This window comes from Lactuca virosa, chromosome 3 (assembly GCF_052849685.1).
Source record: "Lactuca virosa cultivar CGN04683 chromosome 3, Lactuca_virosa_CGN04683_v6, whole genome shotgun sequence".
In the NCBI taxonomy this organism is placed as follows: Eukaryota; Viridiplantae; Streptophyta; class Magnoliopsida; order Asterales; family Asteraceae; genus Lactuca; species Lactuca virosa.
In genome coordinates, this window is record NC_136428.1 from 90,454,825 (window position 1) to 90,474,390 (window position 19,566).

Consider the following 19,566-nt stretch of genomic DNA (forward strand, 5'->3'; position numbering starts at 1 on the left):
TGGTCGAGAATCGGAGAAACTCGACGAGTCACCTCTATGACTCGACGAGTGGGATAGTGTTTCAAGGAACTCGACGAGTAGCCGAGGGTACTCGACGAGTAAGGTCAACATAGACTGTTGACCTTGACTGAGGACTTTGACTTTGACCAAGGGTTGACTAGTGGGTTATGGAGTACCTTATAAGGTTAAGGACTTATGAGTATATTGTGTTATGGTATTAAGTGGTGGAGCCTGTGCCAAGTGATTCGAGAGTTGGGTTTTATCTTCCGGGTCGACATTTGCGAGGTGAGTTATCCTCACTATACTAAGGAGTATAAGGCACCAAGGCCGGCCCATTGGATATGTTATCCTAGCAGTGTTCGATGTTGAGTATGAGTGAGTTTTGCATGCTAGTGGTTATGCCAGTTAGGTAGACCTGTAGGACTACCTGTGATGTTATGTGATTATTGCATGCTCAGTGGTTATGATATGTGTTTGTTATATGGGATGGGTTGAGGTTGTACTGCTTCGTGCGGTAGCCAACAAACCCTAGGAGCAATCCAGTTACGGGCTAAGGGAGACTCGTACGGTGGGCTCGGGAGCAATCTAGTTACAGGCTAAGGGAGACTCGTACTGTGGGCTCGGGAGCATTCCAGTTACGGACTAAGGGAGACTCGTATTGTGGGCTCATGAGTATTTCAGCCTGTAGGGCTGTGGACCCGTTATGTGCTGTTCTGTTCAGTTTGTTATGATATGTTATTATTGACATGGTTATGTGGACTGTATGTGTATCGGTATTTTGGGGGTAACTCACTAAGCTTTCGGACTTACAGTTTCAGTTTATTGTTTCAGGTACATCAGGGGATCGTGGCAAGGCGAACGCATGATCGTACAGCTCCTCCTGTTATGTTTATGTTTCTGGGAATACTCTGATAGAATGTATTTTGAAAACAAAGTGTAATGTTTTGATGAACTTGACATGTTTTGAAAGTTTAAATTTGTAAAGTTTTGGGTGTTACAAGTTGGTATCAGAGCCTTGGTTTGAGTGAATTGGAGGAACACTCGTGTAACTTCAGTCTCAAATCAAGGAAAGGATTTTTAAAATGATTTTTGAAAAAGGTTTTCAAAATAAATAAAGGAGGATGCAGGGCGTACGATCAGCCGGAGCCAGTAAGTAGACCCCAAAATACCATACAAGTTATTTGATTATGTGATATGATAGAACAGCATGTTAGTGCTAGGCTAGGGATCTTCAGGAATTGCATGATAGAATTGCCTGATTACATGATGCCTGCTAGCCTAGGGTTTCCTTTATATGAGATTGACATCATTACTGTATTTGTTTAGTGTATGCATCACAGTTGTACATAATTAAGATCTTATAGCCTGAGAATGTTTGATTTGGCCTTATGTTCTGTTCTTGTTTGATTGGGAGCTTAGGGTAGGATTGGATATATGAAAAGTCTATAGGGTCCAGCGTTATGTAAGGCTAGCATACACTAGTGCTGCAGGGTTGGTGGAAGTTTCATGGGTAGGAGGGTTGAGTGAGGCCGGGAGGCCAGTTATGAGATGTATATCTTTCCTCTAGGGTGAGGGTTGAGCGCTCGTCGTGTTGTGAATTCCGCTAGGGCATTGTAATGATGCTTGAGACAAATATGGGTAGGTGTGGAAGGTAGTATGGGCCCGTACTACTGAAAGCACAGGACCCATACGCGTGTCAAGTAAGTCACAATCCCTAGGGTTAGTAGGGAGTTTGTTCCCAGTGGTTTATATGGATTATCTGATATCTTGTGGTATGTTTCAGAATGGTGATGACGAGGCGCTTCGTGGCTGAATCCGGTTCGGGATCAGGATCAGGGGACAGAGGCCAGGAGGGGCCGATAGCACCTGAGCCGGTGGTGCAGATGGGTACAGAGGAGTTGGATGCCAGGATTAGAGAGATCCTGCATGATGAGGTTGTTGCTGCATTCCGGGCTCAATTACCGGAGATGTTCGGGTCGATTAAAACCGCCATGATGGAGTATTTTGATGAGCGCTATGCAGCCCTTGCAGAGACAGCCGCCGCATCAGCTGTATCAGCGGCAGGAGGAGGAGTTGGTAGAGGTTTTCAGTACAGGGACTTCGATAACACGAAGCCCCCTACTTTTGATGGGACGCAGGATCCCATCAAGGCTATGAGATGGATTTCAGACGTGGAGGGGTGTTTCTTCACCTGCTCGTGTCCTGCTGACCAGAAGGTCAGGTGTGCTCTGAACCTGCTTAGGTATGGGGCCAAGGACTGGTGGAGACTTGCGACTGGGTCGTACACTGATGATCAGAGAGCTGCTGTTACTTGGGAGCAGTTCAGGGATATGTTCCGCGCCCGTTACATTCCACGGGTTGAGCGGGAGCGATTGGCACAGGAGTTTCTGAGTTTGAGACAGGATGGGGAGTCGGTGACGGAGATCACCCGGATGTTCACTGAGAGGGCGATGTTTTGCCCGGAGTTTGCTTCAGAGAAGGCTCAGATGACCCGTTATCTGAGCATGCTCAAGACGGATATCCGTCAGTTTGTGTCTACCCAGCGATGTGATACTCTTCTAGAGTTGCAGGAGGCCGCCAGACGGCGTGAGTTGGAGATTGAGCAGCAGTTGAGAGAACAGCGGCAGGCCCCGACACATTCTCAGTCGGCGCCGAAGCGGTCTAAGACCGCTGATGCTAGGACCGGGGGTCAGCAGAGCCGCACTTGTGGGAACTGTGGCAAGGGTCATTTTGGTGTGTGTCGAGCCAATAGTGGGTGCCACAGGTGTGGCAAGGAGGGGCACTATGCGAAGGATTGTCGCCAGGCCGTTCCGATACCGAGTATGAAGTTATGTTACCATTGTGATCAGGTTGGCCATTTGAAGGCCAACTGCCCGTTACTCGCCGCCAAACCGGCGCAGGCTCCAGCGCCGGCTACTTTGAGGATCACGGATGGGAGACCAGTCAGGGCAGAGCCTCCGAAGGCTCAGGGTCGTGCCTTCCAGCTTACAGCGGAGGAGGCCAGAGCAGCACCATATGTGGTTGCTGGTACGTTTTTAGTGAACTCCTTGCCTGCTTTGGTCTTATTTGACTCGGGGGCGAGTCGGTCCTTCATATCTCAGTCGTTTAGTAGGGAGTTCAGTGCGCCTGTGGGCGAGCTAGAGTGTCCGTTGCGAGTGTCTATCGCCAACGAGCACGTGGTTTCTGCTTCTTCAGTTTATAGAGGGTGTGACTTGCAGATTTTCGGGGTATCCTTTCCGATAGATTTGATTCTGATCCCCATGGGGGAGGTGTGCGTGATTGTGGGCATGGATTGGCTCAGTCGGTTCGGTGCTATGATTGATTGCCAGGGCCAGCGAGTGGTAGTTCGAACCCCAAGAGGAGGAGAACTGATTGTATATGGCGAGGGCACCAGAGTGGGATCAGGGTTTTGTTCAGCTGCCAGGGCTCGACAGTACATTCAGCACGGGTGTCCAGGTTATCTAGCGTATGTGGTAGATACGTGAGTCAGGGATCAGATTTCGGTTTCCGATGTACCGGTGGTCAGGGAGTTCGCAGATGTGTTTCCGGAGGAGTTGCCAGGGATACTCCGGAGAGGCAGGTCGAGTTCAGGATCGACCTGGTGCCAGGTGCGGCCCCTATTGCTAAGGCGCCGTACCGATTGGCACCACCAGAGATGCAGGAGCTGTCGTCGCAGCTACAGGAACTGCTGGGCAAGCAGTTCATTCGACCTAGCAGTTCTCCATGGGGAGCACCGATACTTTTTGTCCGGAAGAAGGACGGTTCGCACCGGATATGTATTGATTACCGGGAGTTGAATAAGTTGACGGTGAAGAACCGTTACCCACTCCCGAGGATAGACGATCTCTTCGATCAGTTACAGGGCGCATCTTGGTTTTCCAAGATAGACTTGAGGTCTGGGTATCATCAGGTCAGGGTCCGAGAGGAGGACGTGGAGAAGACCGCGTTCCGAACTCGTTATGGACATTACGAGTTCGTGGTGATGCCGTTTGGGCTCACGAACGCGCCAGCGGTGTTCATGGACCTGATGAATCGGGTCTGCAGACCGATGCTTGATCGCTCGGTCATAGTGTTTATAGATGATATCTTGGTGTATTCCAAGACCCGAGAGCAGCATGAGGAGCATCTGAGAGAGCTGTTGGGAGTTCTGAGACGAGAACGGATGTACGCCAAGTTCTCGAAGTGTGAGTTTCGGTTATGAGAGGTCCAATTCCTCGGACATCTCATTAACCAGGAAGGGATTTTGGTCGATCCGGCCAAAATCGAGGCGGTTATGCAGTGGGAGATTCCGAAATCTCCCTCAGATATTAGGAGCTTTCTGGGATTGGCAGGGTACTACTGGAGGTTCATACGGGATTTCTCCAAGATTGTAGTACCCCTCACTCGTCTGACGAGGAAGGGGGTGGATTTGCGGTGGGGTCCCGAGCAGCAGAGGGCGTTTGAGACCCTCTGTCAGCGTTTGTGTGAGGCACCAATATTGACACTCCCGGAGGGAGTTGAGGATTTTGTGGTGTTCTGTGATGCATCCATCACAGGTTTAGGGGCGGTCCTAATGCAGAGAGGACGAGCGATAGCCTACGCATCGCGGCAGCTGAAGCCGCATGAGACGAGATACCCTACGCATGAATTGGAGCTGGGGGCGGTGGTGTTCGCCCTCAAGATATGGAGACATTACCTCTATGGGGTCCGCTATACCATTTACACGGATCACAAGAGATTGAGACATATCATGGATCAGCCGAACCTGAACATGAGGCAGGGCAGGTGGCTGGATGTAGTCAAGGACTACGATTGTGAAATCCTTTACCACCCCGGTAAAGCGAATGTTGTTGCGGATGCTTTGAGCCGCAAGTCAGCTGGGTCTTCCACCCCCGCGGTATGTATGAGGATAGCGGTAGATTCTCCGCTTGTGAGTTTGATCAGAGATGCCCAGGTAGAGGGCATGCGACCGGAGAATTGGAAGCTGAAGAGAATCAAGGGTAAGACTACCCGGTTCATACAGGATAGTCGGGGACTACTGACCCGATGCGGTCGGGTTTGGGTTCCGATGTCTGGTGGGGTTAGGCAGACGGTTATGGAGGAGGCTCATAAGTCTCATTTATCTATTCACCCGGGGGCCACCAAGATGTATCGGGATTTGAGTTTGAGCTATTGGTGGCCGTGCATGAAGCGAGAGATCGCTTGGTACGTCGAGAGGTACTTGACCTGTAGGATGGTCAAGGCCGAGCATCAGAGGCCGCATGGAAAGCTGCAGCCCCTAGAGATTCCCATGTGGAAATGGGAACAGGTCACGATGGATTTTATTACCAAGTTGCCGAGGACGGCAAAGGGGTTTGATGCTATATGGGTCATCGTGGATCGATTGACCAAGAGCGCCCACTTCTTGGCTATACGGGAGAGCTCATCGGCCGAGAAATTGGCCGAATTGTACATTCGCGAGATCGTGTCTCGCCATGGGGTTCCTGTCTCCATTGTCTCTGATCGGGATGTCAGGTTTACCTCCCGCTTTTGGCAAAAGTTTCACGAGGAGCTGGGCACGCGGTTGCACTTCAGCACAACATTCCACCCACAGACAGACGGCCAGAGCGAACGGACTATTCAGCCCCTCGAGGACATGTTGAGGGTGCGTGTCATTGATTTCGGTGGGAGTTAGGATTCTCACCTACCGCTTGCAGAGTTCGCCTACAACAACAGCTATCATTCTAGCCTTGGCGCCCCGCCATTCGAGCTGTTGTACGGGCGGAGATGTCGCACCCCGGTCTGTTGGGGTGAAGTTGGACACAGAGTGATGGGTAGTACGGAGGTAGTCTTGCAGACTACCGAAAAGATCCAGCAGGTTAGACAGCGGTTGCAGACCGCTCAGAGTCGGCAGAAGTGTTATGCCGACAGATGCCGATCTGAGTTGGAATTTCAGGTGGGTGACATGGTACTCCTGAAGGTCTCGCCCTGGAAAGGCGTGATTCGCTTCAGGAAGAGGGGAAAATTGGGTCCCCGATATATTGGGTCGTTCAGGATCAATGCCAGGGTTGGCAAGGTGGCTTACAGGCTAGAGCTGCCGGAGGAGCTTAGTCGGATACACAGCACTTTCCACATTTCGCAGCTGCGAAAGTGCATCATGGACTAGGAGGCAGTAGTATCGCTGGATGATATTCAGGTCGATGAGCGCCTGAACTATGTGGAGAGACCTGTGGCCATTTTGGAGAAGAAGAGGAAGATTCTGAGGAATAAGGAGATATCTTTGGTGAAAGTACAGTGGGAGCATCGAAGGGGGTCCGAGTGGACGTGGGAGACGGAGGCCGAAATGCGGGAGCATTACCCGGAGTTATTCGTTGCAGCAGACTTCGAGGACGAAGTCTAGTTCAAGTGGGGGAGAATTGTAACGCCCCGATTCCAGGTATGGATTTAAATAAAAGGTTAATTGGTTTAATGTCCTACTCGACGAGTTGGTTGCCCTACTCGTCGAGTAGCAGCGGGGTTGTAACGCGTGTTTAATGACCTACTCGACGAGTCCACTAAGGGACTCGACGAGTAGGAGCTGGCAGATGAAACCCTAAATCTCGGGGTTTTGCACCCTATTTAAGGAATGATAAGCCTCCTATGGCCTCTTTGCAGTCTTTGAGAGCCCCTTAAAACCCTAATACGTGTGTGTGTGTGTGCCCATTGTGTGTTTGAAGCTTGAAGAGAGGATCCTTGGAGGGAGAAGGCTTAGAGGAGAAGGAGATTGGAGCAAGTAGAGTGTGGGAATCAACTCTTATCTCAGTTATCATCTTCTGGAGGTAACCAAATCGCCTTTTCTTTGTGAATCTCTTCTATTGGTTGAGTTTTAGGGTTTTTGGTGAGATATTAAGTTGGAAAGATGAGCTATGGGTTAGATCTGAGGTTGTAACTTCAGATCTGGACCCTCCTTGGATTCTATAAGCATAAAGTTTCAGTTTTGGTCGTGATTAAGGTCCCTCTTGAGCATTAAGTTCCATTAAGAACTTAAAATAGGCATTTAGAGCCTTTATAGCCATGCATGCACGTAAAGTTTGCAACTTTACGTGATAAGCATGCCCTAGAAGCTTGGATCTGTGATTTGGAGCCGCTGCATGGCTCAAAACAAGTCTGTATGGAAAAAGGATTGAATGGACTCGGCGAGTCGCAAGGTTGACTCGGCGAGTCACATGAAGATGGCCGTGAACTCGACGAGTTGGATGAACAACTCGGCGAGTCCGATGAAGATTACCATAAGACTCGGAGAGTTAAAGAACAACTCGGCGAGTCGGATGAGTTTTCCCCAAGTTATGAATGTGTGTGTGTCCGGCGTATGCAAAAAGGAAAACTCGACGGGTGGCCTTAGAGTTTGGTCGAGAGTCAGAGAAACTCGACGAGTCACCTCGATGACTCGGCGAGTGGGATAGTGTTTCAAGGAACTCGAAGAGTAGCCGAGGGTACTCGGCGAGTAAGGTCAACATGGACTGTTGACCTTGACTGAGGACTTTGACTTTGACCAAGGGTTGACTAGTGGGTTATGGAGTACCTTATAAGGTTAAGGACTTATGAGTATATTGTGCTATGGTATTAGGTGGTGGAGCCTGTGCCAAGTGATTCGAGAGTTGGGTTTTATCTTCCGGGTCGACATTTGCGAGGTGAGTTATCCTCACTATACTAAGGGGTCTAAGGCACCAAGGCCGGCCCATTGGATATGTTATCCTAGAAGTGTTAGATCTTGAGTATGAGTTACTTTTGCATGCTAGTGGTTATGCCAGTTAGGTAGACCTGTAGGACTACCTGTGATGTTATGTGATTATTGCATGCTCAGTGGTTATGATATGTGTTTGTTATATGGGATGGGTTGAGGTTGTACTGCTTCGTGCGGTAGCCAACAAACCCTAGGAGCAATCCAGTTACGGGCTAAGGGAGACTCGTACGGTGGGCTCGGGAGCAATCCAGTTACAGGCTAAGGGAGACTCATACTGTGGGCTCGGGAGCATTCCAGTTACGGGCTAAGGGAGACTCGTAGTGTGGGCTCGTGGGTATTTCAGCCTGTAGGGCTGTGGACCCGTTATGTGCTGTTCTGTTCAGTTTGTTATGATATGTTATTATTGACATGGTTATGTGGACTGTATGTGTATCGGTATTTTGGGGGTAACTCACTAAGCTTTCAGGCTTACAGTTTCAGTTTATTGTTTCAGGTACATCAGGGAATCGTGGCAAGGCGAAGGCATGATCGTACAGCTCCTCCTGTTATGTTTATGTTTCTGGGAATACTCTGATAGAATGTATTTTGAAAACAAAGTGTAATGTTTTGATGAACTTGACATGTTTTGAAAGTTTAAATTTGTTCGAAATTTTGGATGTTACATATGGGCCCCTACTACCTTCCACACCTACCCAAATTTGTCTCAAGTATCACCACAACACCCTAACACTATACATACATCTGGTGGTCGCTCAACCTCACTCCTAGTGGAAGGCTAACTGTCTAATAACTGACCTACCGGTCTCGCACAACCCACCCATCCATGAAACTTCCACCAACCCTGCAGCACTAGTGTATGCTAATCATACATAACGCTGGACCCAATAGACTTTCGAATACCTGATCCTACCCTAAGGCCTTCATCAAACAAGAACAGGAAGTAAGGCCAAACCAAACATTCTCAGGCTATAAGATCTTAGTTATGTACGATCGTGATGCATACACTAAGCAACTACAGTAATGATCTCAATTTCATATAAGGAAAACCCTAGGCTACCATGCATCATGTAATCAGGAAATTCTATCATGCAATTCCTGAAGATCCCTAGCCTAGCACTAGCATGCTGTTCTAACATATCACATAATCAAATAACTGTATGGTATTTTGGGGTCACTTACTGGCTCCGGCTGATCGTATACCCTGCATCCTCCTTTACTTATTTTGAAAACCATTTGAAAAATCATTTTGAAAATCTTTTCCTTGATTTGAGACTGGAGTCACACGAGTGTTCCTCCAATTCACTCAAACCAAGGCTCTGATACCAACTTATAACACCCATAAAAATCATGTCAAATTTAAACTTTTAAAAACATTTCAAACCATTAAAAATCATTACAACTTTTTTTTCAAAATGTATAATATCAGAGTTTCCCAAAAACATAAACAAATCATGAGGAGCTGTACGATCATGCCTTCGCCTTGCCGCGATCCCCTGATGTACCTGAAACAATAAACTGAAACCGTAAGCCCGAAAGCTTAGTGGGTTCCCCCAAAATACCCATACCTGCAACAATACACATATAATCATAAACAACATACTATGGGTCCAGTCAACCATCGGGTTGGAATACCCCAGGCCCTCAACCATCCGGTTGGAATGCCAACATACAATGGGTCCAATCATCCTCGGGATGGAATACCCCAGGCCCACAACCAACAGGTTGGAATGCCCACATACTATGAGTCCAGTCATCCTCGAGATGGAATACTCACGGCCCACAACCAACAAGTTGGAATGCCCAGGTCTATTGGCTTTCGCACAAAGCAGATAAGCCTCAACCGCCAAACAAACATGTGCACATATAACAGATAATCACATAACAGTCTATAGACAACAACTTGATCTAACGGATCATACCACATACCACATAATATTATCCTACCCTCTAGGATACCGAACTAACAGGTCATACCACATGTCACATTATATCATCCTACCCTCTAGGATACCGATCTAACAGATCATACTAGCATAACATAACCAATAACAATTCAAAGGGCCGACCTTGGTGCCTTAGACCCTTGAGCATAGTGAGGATAACTCACCTCACAATGTCGCACTGAAAATGATAGGTTCAAACTCTCGAATCACCAACACGAACTCCACCACCTATAGTTACCATAAAACCTTTTTTCCATAAATTTCCAAATTAAAAATGCCCCCAGAGGTCAACTGGTCAACCGTTGGTCAAAGCCAAAGTCCACAGTCAAAGTCAACAGTCCATGTTGACTCGACTCGTCGAGTGTAGTTCACCGACTCGTCGAGTCCTTCCTGAACTCGAGAAGTCGTGAAATCCTTGGTTGACTCGTCGAGTTTCCCTATAACTCGCCGAGTTCATGCGTGTCCAATGGTTGGGAAAAACCCTAGCCGACTCGCCGAGTCATTCGACTGACTCGCCGAGCCCAAGGCAATCTTCATCGGACTCGCCGAGTTGTTCATGAACTCGTCGAGCTCATGACCATCTTCATATGACTCGCCGAGTCGACCTTGCGACTCGCCGAGTCCTTTCAATCCTTCATCCATACAAATGTTTTTTAAGCCATTCTAAGACTCCATATTGTAGATCCATCTTCCCAAGGCATGTTTATCACGTAAAGTTGCAAACTTTACGTGCATGCAAGGTGATAATGACCTAAAACAAGCTAAAGAAGGGGTTCTAGGCAAAAGAGCTTCACCAACATGCTAAAGATTGAGACTTTATGATGATAAGGGCCAAGATGAGCCTAGATCTGAAGTTGCAACTTCAGATCTTGGTTCATCACTCGAAATGCAACACCAAATGCCCAAAATGGTCCCAAAACTCATTATAGAGAGGGGTTTAACTAGAAGAAGCTCAGGGTGATGACTTGATACCTCCAAATGGTGATAAACTGAGGTAGACTTCAGATCCCCAGTTGCTCCTTGTTCAAAGCTTCTTGGTCTTCAAACCTTTCCTCACCAAAATCCCTCTTCCAAGCTAAGAAGCACACCAATATAGAGAACAACACGAATTAGGGTTTCTGAATTCGAGGGGAGCGGTAAGAGAGGCTAAGGGGGGATAAGTGATCCTTAAATAGGGTGCAAAACCCCGAAATTTAGGGTTTCATCTGCCAGCTCCTACTCGTCGAGTCCCTTATTGGACTCGGCGAGTAGGTCACTAAAACACGCGGACCAACCCGCTGCTACTCGACGAGTAGGGCAACCAACTCGTCGAGTAGACCTTGAAAACAAGAAAATTCTTATATTAGTTCAATACCTGAGAATCGGAGCGTTACAAAATGACTCTGCGACTAACTGTGAGGGTCGAAGGGATCAAATGGAGATGAATATGTGTTTGAATCGGTCTTTAAAGGATAAATGTCACGTATCTTCCAGCTAAGCAAGTGGTAACCGGTTGTTTAAATAGAAATCGGGTGAATAGGCAAAAACGAACAATTTAATGCAAGTTTTAGGTTAAAAAAACGAACATAAATTTGAACTTTGGGTAAATCCGACAATTTATGCAAACTTAAGGGTTTATGGCATTAGCCATAAACAATAACATTATTTTAATATTAAAACTATTCAACTTTCAACCAATTAACCCCTACAAATCAAAACCTTTTAAGGTATAAGGCTATCGGCAACGATCACGCATGGTTTGTGAATAAAGGTGATGCCACGTAAATATTTCACCATTCCACACCCAAACCACCGGGGTTGGGGGCAGTGTTCACCGGTGGTTAGGTAGTGAAGGTGCAAAAAAAAGAGAGACAAAAAGAGAAAATATGAGGGAACCAATCAAATGCAACGTCTTCGTCCGTCTCCATGGCCACGCCACACCCAAACCACCGGGGCTGGGGCAGTGTTCACGCGTCCTTAAGCCCCTCCAGCTCAACCCTTCACGCTCCTTCACGCCTGGAGCGCTATCCAATAGTTATGATCCTAATTAAGTCCGACATTGACTCAAATTGACTCAATCTGAGTCAAGTATCAACTTTCAAACAACCCTTAATCTATTGAGCCAAACATTTTGGCTTTAACACATTAAATCATTAATACATAAATAAATTAGAGGTAATATGATTTAAAGAAAAATTAGTCCATGATTTTGGTCAAATATATTACAGAAATCAAACACGTCAAGAGGAGTAGATGCAATAGACAAAGAAAAAAAAAATTCCAACAGGTCAAAGTTGAGCACGAAAGATTCAACATTTGACAACCGAAACCTCGTTAACAACTTCCAAAGTAAAAAAAAAAAAATACAAATCGTAATCAAGAAATTTGTTGAATCAATCACTACTGATAACCTAAATAAAACCATGGTTATGTCCATCTGATCGAAACTAATTTGGGGGGATGTATTGTTACTTGTTAGCTAATAATAGCATTTACTTAATTAGGTTTCTACCTACACTACAACTACGGCGAACCAGAAGCTGATGCGGATGCGTTTAGGTCTAATCCGACGGCTCTCGTTGCTTTACTAACGTCAACGGCCGGTCCAGGCTTGTTCTTGCCGGAGATCTTGTCCCGGTGCCGGAAATGCTTAAGTCTCTCCACGATCGCCTCCGAACTCGAAGGGAAAAATTGATGCAATGTCGCTCTGTTACCCTCCGCCGTACGCTGGTTTTTCTGAACCGATGAGCAATCGACATCATCCTGATTTCAATAAAACGACATATTAGCATCCAAATTAATACAACAATCACAATCATGTCGATTATTTGCAACTTGTTGAGTCTGTTGAATTAATTATACTTCATCGGTTCATAATCTGAACTGTAAGTCAAATGACGCGTAAGGTCATATTTATGTAAAAGTTGCGGAGGAAATAGGGAATGAAAGAAATTCTAATACCTCTGAGGAAAGATCTGCAACATTCTCACGTTTTCGCTTCATTAAAATGCCTCTATCGCTATTAGAAAATTCTTCACTGCTGGAGGAACTCGCTGCCGGAGGCGGTGTAGAAGACAAAGGCACCACCTGAAAATCATCTCCGTCCTCATCTTCCATGTCAAGCTCATTTTCGTCGTCTTCATCTCCGTCGTACTCATCGTCATCATCATTATTTCCTCCCTGACTCTCTTCTCTGTCTTCATCGTCATCAGAAGTAGCGTCAACGACACACTTCTCACAAACCGACGCAGTCGACGGCCCAAGCTTCTCGCCGGAAGCAGTCCACGGCGTCGGAGACTGGCACACGCGGCAAAGAAGGCTCCGTGAATGCCTTGCTACAAGGAAGTTCGCGGAATGGACCTTAGAATCGCAGCTCCAGCACAAGCTAGCCTGATCAGATTCGCAATAGATCCTAGCCATAGATTTGCAAAGTTCGCAGGACTTCATCTTCTTCAACAAACACAAACGCAGATCTTAATTTTTCTCTCTCTAAAAACTCTTTCTCTCTCTTTCCAAAGAACACTCAAAGGCCCTGGTAACGTAATAAAAGGAAGAAAAAAAGGCAAGACGATGGGATGTTAAACCAACAGCAAAAAAGGGCAACTTGCTTTCTACTGTTGAAAATACCCTCGTTTCCACTTAAAATAACAAAAATGCCACTATATTAAATTGTATCGCATAAAAATGAAAAACAAAGTAAATGACCCATTTAATAATATTAAATATATTAATAAGAATGATAACGGAAAATAAAAGAAATAAAACAAAACATGTTTCAAAATAAATTTATTGTTAAATCCACATCTATAAAAAAAAAAAAAAACATACGTATGACATTCAAGATGGAATGTAACTTTTTGAATTGTTATTTCAAATAACTAAAATCCAAAACATAAGTCAGAAAAAGTTTAGATAATAAAAAGTATTATGCAGAATTAATTGAAACATTTGGATTTTAAGGTTATCCGTTGGTTAAACTTAACTATATATGTTGCACAAGAGACAAGTACTTTTTTTTTTCAAGTATGACTACTACATATCAACTAGGATATGTAAACAAATGGTCTCTCATGGTTATTTATGTATATTGTTGTTTTATCTTAAGAAGTTCATAACTAATTACTTGAGTTGTATTCTATCTCTAATGAATGCGACATATATAAAATATAATGAGTTTAGTGAATAAAAAGTTGAAATTTCATCTCAAACTACAAAATATCAAATCCTGACTGACACTCATTAAATATCCATAACCAATTTTATGAAAGGTAAATCAAATACTCTATAATTCATTAAAAATAGAGAAATTAAATTGCATCCTATTTTTTATGTCTATAAATATTTCTACCCACTAATATTATGACACGTGTCAACATTCCAACATTCAATTTAATTTGATTTGATATATTCATAATATACTCTTAATGAGATAGTTTTAATTTGATTTGATATATTCATAATATACTCTTAATGAGATAATTAAAAAAATATAGAATGATGACACTTGTAATAATATTAGTGGGTAGAAATATTTGTAGGCATAAAAGGTAAGAATCAATTTAATTTCTCTTAAAAATATGAAACCGACTGATTAATAGTAAATTTCATGATACCAGAGAAACTAAAACTTTGAAGAAATCTCTATATTTCTGTTTTGAACTTGATGCATTTTAACTTTTAAGACAAAGCTTGGAAAAAAAAAAGTATGTTTGGATGTAGTAGCTTTAGTTTTTATTTTAAACAATTGAATACAAAAACTACTTCAAGTATCTTTTTGTAGGTTTTAACTTATTAAAAGGCATTTTTTTTTCAGTTTTTAACTAATTTTATATATTTAAAAGCTAATGCCTGTTTTTATAAATCACCTTTATATAAATAAAAACTATAATTTAAAATTTACAGTTTTCAATTAACAATTAACTACCAAGCTAATTTCTAAATTAGTTTAAACGGCTCTCAATTTAAGTATTTTATCTACAATAACTTTTAAAAAAATGGATTAAAATAATATGGTGGACAGATAGGTAGTTTCTTGCATCAAGGTATAAGGGTAGAATAGTCTTTTGACATAGAAAACACGATGAATAAAAGAAATCAGCACCGCCGGAACTTGTGGACAATAATGGGAGAGAGGCAATGCCACGTGTCATGCGGCTGGAGAAACAAGAGGGGGTTTCATGATTTCATCGAGTTGTTTTGAAAAACAAAATTTTGTGTGGTGTATGGTGAAGATTGTGGGGTCCAGTTGAGAAGATATTTTGGAGATAGGTTGGGACTTGGGACTCGGGACTGTTGATGTGTCATTTGATATGGAGGAGGAATGGTCTTGTAAAGATTCTGACCGGCTTACGTGGATTATAAGATTTATTTTTTTCTTTTGATATTATATTTTTTCTTATTATTTAATAGACTTAGCTTATAAAAGAGTTATATGATTTCAAAAGTATAGTCGGGGACTATTGACCCGATGCAGTCGGGTTTGGGTTCCGATGTCTGGTGGGGCTAGGCAGACGATTATGGAGGAGGCTCATAAGTCTTATTTCTCTATTCACCCGGGGGCCACCAAAATGTACCGGGATTTGAGTTTGAGCTATTGGTGGTCGTGCATGAAGCGAGGGATCGCTTGGTATGTCGAGAGGTGCTTGACCTGTAGGATGGTCAAGGCCGAGCATCAGAGGCCGCATGGAAAGCTGCAGCCTCTAGAGATTCCCATATGGAAATGGGAACAGATCACGATGGATTTTATTACCAAGTTGCCGAGGACGGCGAAGGGGTTTGATGCTATATGGGTCATCGTGGATCGATTGACCAAGAGTGCCCATTTCTTGGCTATACGGGAGAGCTCATCGGCCGAGAAATTGGCCGAAGTGTACGTTCGCGAGATCGTGTCTCGCCATGGGGTTCCCGTTTCCATTGTCTCTGATCGGGATGTCAGGTTTACCTCCCGCTTCTGGCAAAAGTTTCACGAGGAGCTGGGCACGCGGTTGCACTTCAGCACAGCATTCCACCCGCAGACAGACGGCCAGAGCGAGCGGACTATTCAGACCCTCGAGGACATGTTGAAAGCGTGTGTCATTGATTTCGGTGGCAGTTGGGATTCTCACCTACCGCTTGCGGAGTTCACCTACAACAACAGGTATCATTCTAGCCTTAGCGCCCCGCCTTTCGAGCTGTTGTACGGGCGGAGATGACGCACCCCGGTTTGTTGGGGTGAGGTTGGCCACAGGGTGATGGGTAGGACGGGGGTGGTCTTGTAGACTACCGAGAAGATTCAGCAGATTAGGCAGCGGCTGCAGACCGCTCAGAGTCGGCAGAAGAGTTACGCCGACCGACGTCGCTCCGAGTTAGAGTTTCAGATCGGTGACATGGTACTCCTGAAGGTCTCGCCCTGGAAAGGCGTGATCCGCTTCAGGAAGAGGGGAAAATTGGGTCCCCGATATATTGGGTCGTTCAGGATCATTGCCAGGGTTGGCAAGGTAGCTTACAGGCTAGAGCTGTCGGAGGAGGTTAGTCGGATACACAACATTTTCCACGTTTCGCAGCTGCGAAAGTGCATGATGGATCAAGAGGAGGTGGTGCCGCTGGATGATATTCAGGTTGATGAACGCCTGAATTACGTAGAGAGGCCTGTGGCCATACTGGAGAAAAAGATGAAGATTCTGAGGAATAAGGAGACACCTTTGGTGAAAGTACAGTGGGAGCATCGGAGGGGGGTCCGAGTGGACGTGGGAGACGAAGGCTGAAATGTGGGAGCATTACCCGGAGATACTCGCTGCAGCAGACTTCGAGGACGAAGTCTAGTTCAAGTGGGGGAGAATTGTAACGCCCCGATTCTCAGGTATTGATTTAATGTGTGAGTTCTTGATTTCAAGGGCTACTCGACGAGTTGATTGCCCTACTCGTCGAGTAGCAGCGGGTTGGTCCATGTATTTTAATGACCTACTCGCCGAGTCCAAGAAGGGACTGGACGAGTAGGAGCTGGCAGATGAAACCCTAAATCTCGGGGTTTTGCACCCTATTTAAAGGATCATTGGCCTCCCCCAGCCTCCCCTTTAATGCCCCTTGTCCCCCTCAAACCGTAAACCGTATGTGTGTGTGTTCTTTTGGTGTGTTCAAGCTTGGAGGAGGAACTTTGGAGAAGGAAACACTTGGGGAAGCAAGGAAATCAAGGCTAGGAACTCGTGGGGAGCTAAGAGATTCATCAGTTGTCACTCTGTGGAAGGTATTAAGCTGTTCCTTTAGCTCATCTCTCTTTTAACCTCTTTTGGATGGGTTTTATGAAAGGCTACCCATATTTAAGCTAAGATCTGAAGTTGTAACTTCAGATCTGGACTCCCTTTGACCTCTAGATCCATAAAGTCATCAGCCTTGCCTAGTAGGAGCCTTCCCTCAAGCGTGAGACTTCTTTGCAAGCTTAGATAGGTCATTTAGGGCCTTTAGAGCCTTGCATGTGCGTAAAGTCTGCAACTTTACGTGGTAAACATGCCTTAGAAGCTTGGATCTGTAATCTGGAACCTTGCCATGACTTAAAAAGCGTCTGCATGGATGAAGGTCTGCAAGGACTCGGCGAGTTGGATGAACAACTCGGCAAGCCCGTTGAAGATGGCCATGAACTCGACGAGTTGGATGAACAACTCGGCGAGTCCGTTGAAGATTTCCTTGAACTCGGCGAGTCGTTCGAAGATTCGGCGATTCGACTAGGGTTTCTCCCAATTCTTGGACACGTATGAACTCGGCGAGTTAAAGGGGAACTCGACGAGCCAATCAAGGATTTCACGACTTCTCGAGTTCAGGAAGGACTCGACGAGTCGGTGAACTGCACTCGACGGGTCGAGTCAACATGGACTGTTGACTTTGACTTGGACCAAGGGTTGACCAGTTGACTTCTGAGGGTATTCTGGTAATTTGGAGATTTATGAAAAAGGGTTTTATGGTAACTATAGGTGGTGGAGCTCGTGTTGGTGATCCGGGAGTTGAGCTTTCTAGTTTCAGACGATAGTTGCAAGGAGAGTTATCCTCACTATACTAAGGGGTCTAAGGCACCAAGGCCGGACCATTGGATGTGTTATCCTAGCAGTATTGGATGTTGAGTATGAGTCAGTGTTGCATGTTAGTGGTTATTCCAGTTAGGTGGATCTGTAGGACTACCTATGATGTTATATGATTATTGCATGCTCAGTAGTTATGTTATGTGTTACATGTTATGTGGGATGGGTTGAGGTTGTACTTGTTGGGTTTTGAGCATTCTAACACTCCTATGGTGTACATGCAACCCTATAAACCTTGGATCTATGTTTTCTCTATTATACATGCAAATATTAACTATTCCAAGGTTTCATCCTAACTAGCATATTATGAAGCACCTATACTACAAAGTTCTAGTTAGATGACATACCTTTTGATGTAGCTTGATGTCTTCAAGCTTTAAGAGCTTAGCCCCAATAGTGTGGAAGCCTCAAATGGAATCACAAATCACCAAAACACCTTGGCAGAACTTGAGAGAATATGTATGCACACTAAAATCGGCCCACTCTTATTTTCACACACTTGTGCCAATTTTGTGAGCCAAGGACCCCTTTATATATTATGGAGGATTAGGGTTACATTCATGTAAACCCTAATACCCATGACCTTTCATTTACATAGGATCCATGGGTTAAAAGGTCCATGGACCATCCATGAAAGCTTAGCCCAACCTAAATGAACTTGGCCCATTCCATATATATAAGAGTCCATATTTATTTAGTTCTTTTTGATCACTTAATTAATTCTAAATTAATTCTTGATCAATACTAATTAAATAATATAATTCCATATTAAGATATTAGAACTTATAATATATTAATATAAATCATAAATATACTATTCTCAAAAGACTATCCATATAAATTGTGCCGGTGAAGTGCAACCCAAATGGACCATGCCGGGTCGGGTCAAGTACATACCAAATATAGTTATGGACTTAGGCATTAATCCAACAGTCTCCCACTTGGATAAGTCTAAAACTATTATTGAGTATGACTTGAAAACCTAACTGGCAATCGTAGCTCTTAAAGCAGCTGTCGAACTCTGACCTTGTCAATGACTTGTCCGTTAGATAAGGGATCATATATTCCTCCATTCTAGATATCATATGGACTGAGACATGGATTATAATCATTCTCTCTGTCCATTTGTTGTTTCCTGATTTTCGATTTATGATGACTGACTGATTGAACAAATCAAATCAGTCCTGGCTTGGCCAAGCACTCACATGTGTCATCGCTAAATCATTGAGGGCCCACATATATCGCTTTTATCCCGAAGGTAAAAGGAATGGATAAACTTTGACTCATATGGCTTGTTCTACTACTTGTTGAATCAGACACAAAGGCACGTTTTATAACATCGAGTTACCAAATGCGTTTTCGTGCAATCAATGTATAACCAACTCATAGTAACAACTCATATCTCTAGGTTTGAAGAATATAAGATATTATCGTCTCATGATCACTCGTGATAAAATCCATGAAGTGATTCAAATGAGCGCGGGTTGAATCCAATACTCAGAACTTATGAGCACTCATGAGTGTTGTAGCACCACTTTGTCCACCAACTTGGACCTCTACAAACCAACCCATGACAGTCTTGATTCATATCTACTTCCAACATATGACCGACTGTAGATGGTTTGAATAACTTAATCATTCAGGAAGAGCGACTTAGTTATTCTGGAAGTCAAAACATGCAAAGTGAAACACAAGAATAAATGAATCAAATATGGTATCAAACCCTATGAATATAAATAAACACTTTTATTTATCACCATACTGATTACTCATTATTCATTGTTTCGGTTTTATCAACTTTATACTTGAATTAAAAACACTAGTTGTCCCATGCTCCAAGCATGTACACTATGTTTTTCTTAAACAATAGCTTTGCCATACACCAAGTATGCACTCTATGTTTGTCTATGATCCT

General features: G+C 44.4%; 1 protein-coding gene across 1 annotated transcript; it reads right to left on the minus strand.

Moving 5' to 3' along the window:
• Positions 1-11,879: 11,879 nt before the first annotated feature.
• LOC145166164 (uncharacterized) lies at positions 11,880-13,159 on the minus strand. The gene is made up of 2 exons (XM_079085091.1): positions 12,565-13,159; positions 11,880-12,366 (listed from the first exon to the last, which is right to left on the minus strand). Exons 1-2 carry the CDS (start codon positions 13,048-13,050, stop codon positions 12,127-12,129), a joined length of 726 nt encoding a protein of 241 aa, XP_078941217.1. The 5' UTR covers positions 13,051-13,159; the 3' UTR covers positions 11,880-12,126.
• Positions 13,160-19,566: the final 6,407 nt, after the last annotated feature.

Bases quoted from the DNA above. Each gene is read 5' to 3' on its own strand.
- LOC145166164 (XM_079085091.1), bottom strand. From the start codon at position 13,050: ATGAAGTCCTGCGAACTTTGCAAATCTATGGCTAGGATCTATTGCGAA. The intron at 12,367-12,564 runs GTATTAGAATTT...TATTGAAATCAG, and splicing joins TTGCAGATCTTTCCTCAGAG to GATGATGTCGATTGCTCATC.